Raw genomic sequence first — 4,034 nt, forward strand, 5'->3', positions numbered from 1 at the left:
ATCCCCATGGGAGCTGGCGTGGAGGCACTGTCCCCATCCCCTCAGCCCGGCTGGAGCTTCCTGAGGAGCCGCTGCTCTGCTGACTTAACCCACGTGTGGGCAAAGCCGGCACACCGAGGCCGAGCAGCCCCCGCGGGATGGAGCCAGCAGCCCCAGGGACCAAGCTGCCTCCAAAAATCAGGTCTCTGGATGGGAGCTGATCCCCACAGTAACACGGGCTGCATTTCTACCCCAAAACAGGGGTACCGCAGCGCATCTTCACATCACTCCCAGTGCTTCCAATAAAATCCTCCCGGGGAGGAGCAGGGGGGCTCCCCGCTGGGCAGGGGGTCCCGGCAGCCGTTGCAGCCCTGCTCACTTCCTCGGGATCTGGACGCTGGCGTACTCGGAGCTGGCCTCCTCAGGGCATGGGGCCGGACGCCTGGGTGCCTTGCTGAGGTGCACCATGTCCAGGTCGGCATAGGTGAGGTTGTCGTCGCCGGCAGGCGCCCGGCTGGTCTGGATGCAGGCGTACTCTGACTGCTGGCTCATCTCCACCATCCGGCGGATGGTCTTCCTCTCTCTGTCGAAGTTCAGGTCCGCGTAGGTCAGGTTGTTGGGGTCGGATTCCTGCGTGAGACACCAAGAGTTCCTCCTCTGGGAGGATGAGCAAGGACCCCCCCCCCGCCCACGCACCAAACCAAAGCCCCACGCTGAAATCAATCCTGCTGCAGCTCGACCCGGGACAGCTCGGTCTCTGCTTGTACAGGGGCAACGATGCCAGCAGCTGGCCGGGACGATCCTGCAGCAATGCTTTACCCTGTGCTACACCTTCAAATCACCAGCCACCGCTGCCACTGACAGGCTTCAGAGCCACCGCCGCGATTCAAGAGCCACCACTGCAGCTGCCCCGTCACCCCATCCTGGTAGGGATGGGCAGGGGCTAGCCTGCCCAGCGACGCCCGCATGGGAGCTGGCAGAGGCTGGGTGGGATGGACAGATTGCTGCTGATCACGACTTTGCTCGTAACTGTGTCACCAAGTGCAAAAATAACTCCACAAATAGCCTGGTTGGCTATCACACAGCTGGTTCTCCAGGCAGCACAAACCCAGACTTTCCTGGGGGGAGGAGGAGAAGGAGGAGGAGGAGGAGGAGAGAGTGCGAAGGCAGAAGAGATGCTGGAAAGTGGCTACCCCGTCCCTGGGGCAGCTTCTCTTCCCTCTCCAGCCACAGTGTGGAGACACTGAGACGTTTCACAGGGGAACCACCACCCTCCACTGGAGACACCGAGATGTTTCACAGAGGAACCACCACCCTCCACTCCCACGTCTGGTGCTCTCCCCTCCCCGGGTCCCGGGGTTAAGCGACACACCTGGGTAGTGGCCTCACTGCTCTTCTCCGGCTCATGTAACCTGAAAGGGGGAACAAAACAAGTCAGATCGACCAAGTGCCCTGTTGCCTCCTCCCTAGTGATGGAGCAGTGGGGGATTCAGATGCAAAACAAGGTCCTCGCAGCAGCCCCGAGCAGGATGAGTCCTCACCAAGCGAGCGTTTGCTCACGTGCTGGTCCAGCTACATCTCTGCAGGCTGGAGACCTGGCTCCCACCCGCTTGTTCAGCCTCACCAAAAGCCAAGTGTTTGGGTACAAGATCACTGTGGGGGCAGAACCACAACCAGGGAGATCAGCAGAGCCTGGGCTCCTGCCTTCTGTTTCACAACAAGCTTTTGGGGATCCAGCTCTGTCCCGATCCCAAGGGACCTCGTTTGCAGGCTGGAGGTGTCCAGCTCAGAGTGCCCACAGGTTACTCGGTGACTAGAGGAGATCAGCACTTACCTAGCAGATGGCGAGCTTTTACCTGCCAGAAGAGAAATAGTTTAGGAAAAAAAAATAGTTCAGGAAACAACATAACCCCCCCCGCTTCCCCGGGCACAGGAGCCCACATGCAGAGACTGCTGCAAGAGCAGATACACGTCTTTTCCCAGAGGCAAGTGCCTGCAGTTTTCTGGAGTTTCACTCCATTTACTGCAGGACCGTTCCTGGCAGAGGGCAGGAGGTGCAGGGGGGTGTCAGACATTTTAGGTCCAGGAACAACCACCACGTTTGACTCTGCTCCTGGCAGGCATTGGCACGCAGCGGCAATCAGGCAGAGCTTTCCCTGCAGCCTGCAAACAACCCGGTCAGCTCTGCTCCGTCCTCCCCTTTGGGCAGGAGCTGCAGCAGCACAGCCGTGAATTCAGTGCCCAAGCCCTGATGCTCGAGGGAGAGGGAGAAGGGGGTCAGGAGCAGCTGCTTCCCTGCCGTGCACTTGGTTTCCTTACCCTTGCTCTGCTTTGCCCGGATGAGGTAAAGAATTGCAGTCACCAGCAGTGCCAGCACAGTGCAGACCACTCCCACCACAATATAGATGAGGAGCAAATTGTCTGAAACATGAATGAAAAAGGTCACCACAGGCCTGAAAACGCTGGTACCAACCGAGTCCCTGCAGCCTTACAGCTGGGGTTGGCCTGGTGACAGCCAAAGCACCGAGGATGACAGCTCGATACCTGCCAGCATCACACCCCCCTAGCCCCCCAATATGGAGATTTTGTGTCCTTGAACCAGATTCTGGTGGGACTTTGAGCTTTCTCAGGGGGGTGACATCCTAAAGCCTCCCTGGCAGGGACCGCATCCCAGCAGCTCTCACGCACTGTTATCTGTCTGAGACCAGTCGCTCAGTCCATCCCTGGCTGGGGCGGCGATCCGCAGGGCAGCCATCTCGCTGATGGGGTTCTGGGCATCATGCACCACTCGGCAGGTGAACACGGTCCCGTTCTTCTCCTCCGTCGCTTTGACCTCCACCAGGCTCCTCAGCTCGAACAAGCCCTGGGGAGTCTCCACCAGCCGGGAGGTGTTCTCCACCTTCATCTCCGTCCCATTCTCCAGCCAGGTGACGGCCACATCTCCCGGGTAAAACCCGTTCACATGGCAGGTGAAGTTCACGGTCTTGTTCACCTCAATGGGGCTCGGCGGGTCAGCGACCACACGGACACTGGGGGAAACTGGGAAGAGAGGCAGCGCCTGGTGCCTGGCGTCCCCCAGCTCTGCTGCCCACAGAGTGCCCTGTCCCCACCCCAGGACCCCCAGCCCCACAGAAGCTGGACACCCTGAGTTCCAGTGTCGTCCCCCCAGCCCTCACCTCGCAGGGCTTTGCTGAGCTGGTACACCTCCCTCAGCGGGACCGTCAGCGTGGTGTGCTCCACCTCGCAGACGAGCTGCGAGTGGACATCATCCTTCCCCAGCATCATCGTCACAGTGCTGGACATGTTGTAGGAGAGTTTCATCGGGCCAGGGGTGATCTGGGGCTGCTGAGCCGAGATCAAGGCGTTGTTCTTGAGCCATTTCACATGGATGTCTTCGGGAAAGAACCCTCCGGCTGTGCAGGTGACAGACACCGGTTTCCCCGGCCCCACTCTGTGGCCAGGCCCAGACACGACCGGAGGGGTGGGTTTGGCTGTGGGGAGAAGCATGGGGCCATCAGACCGGGCTCTGCCACCTGCGCCCAGCCCCGGGGCTGCAGGGAGCGGGGTCTCCCGTGGGGGCATGGACACACCCGGGGACGGCCCACGGGACCCTCTCCTGGGATCGGCCCCCAAGCCCCTTCCCCATCCCCGCTCGCCCCAAGCAGAGCCCACCAGGCTGGGATGGGGGCTGCGCCCAGCAGGGCTGGTTCCCACCGGGAGCCCCACTCACCACGTACGGACACCTCCGTGCCATTTCCACGCTGAAACACCTCATCACCACCAAGCAGCGATTTCTTGAACTTCACGCAGTAATAGGTGCCGGCATCCTCGGGGCGAACATCCCTGATGTGGATGCTGAAGTCCGTGTCGGACTCGCTCACTACCCTTGTCACGCGGGGGAAGGAGCCCTTCTGCTCGTAGACGGTCTCGTTCCCACTGCCCAGGCCCTTCAGCCACCTCACGGCGCCAGGGAGACCGCCTCCGGACATGGTGCAGGTCAGGTTGAGCGTCTCCCCCGCTGTCACCGACACCTTGTCCTGGGGCTGCTGCACCGC

General features: G+C 61.0%; 1 protein-coding gene across 1 annotated transcript in view; it reads right to left on the reverse strand.

Moving 5' to 3' along the window:
* Nucleotides 1-354: 354 nt before the first annotated feature.
* The window catches only part of LOC103901815 (tyrosine-protein phosphatase non-receptor type substrate 1), a 4,122-nt gene continuing 442 nt past the window's right edge, over nt 355-4,034 (reverse strand). The window contains exons 3-9 of the mRNA XM_009282761.1: nt 3,710-4,025; nt 3,156-3,470; nt 2,668-3,018; nt 2,299-2,400; nt 1,814-1,835; nt 1,352-1,391; nt 355-609 (exon numbers count right to left, since the gene is read on the reverse strand). Of these exons, the coding sequence (XP_009281036.1) occupies nt 355-609; nt 1,352-1,391; nt 1,814-1,835; nt 2,299-2,400; nt 2,668-3,018; nt 3,156-3,470; nt 3,710-4,025 (1,401 nt within the window). The remainder of the gene's footprint in view (nt 610-1,351; nt 1,392-1,813; nt 1,836-2,298; nt 2,401-2,667; nt 3,019-3,155; nt 3,471-3,709; nt 4,026-4,034) is intronic.

This window comes from Aptenodytes forsteri, unplaced genomic scaffold (assembly GCF_000699145.1).
Source record: "Aptenodytes forsteri isolate BGI_AS27 unplaced genomic scaffold, ASM69914v1 Scaffold422, whole genome shotgun sequence".
In the NCBI taxonomy this organism is placed as follows: Eukaryota; Metazoa; Chordata; class Aves; order Sphenisciformes; family Spheniscidae; genus Aptenodytes; species Aptenodytes forsteri.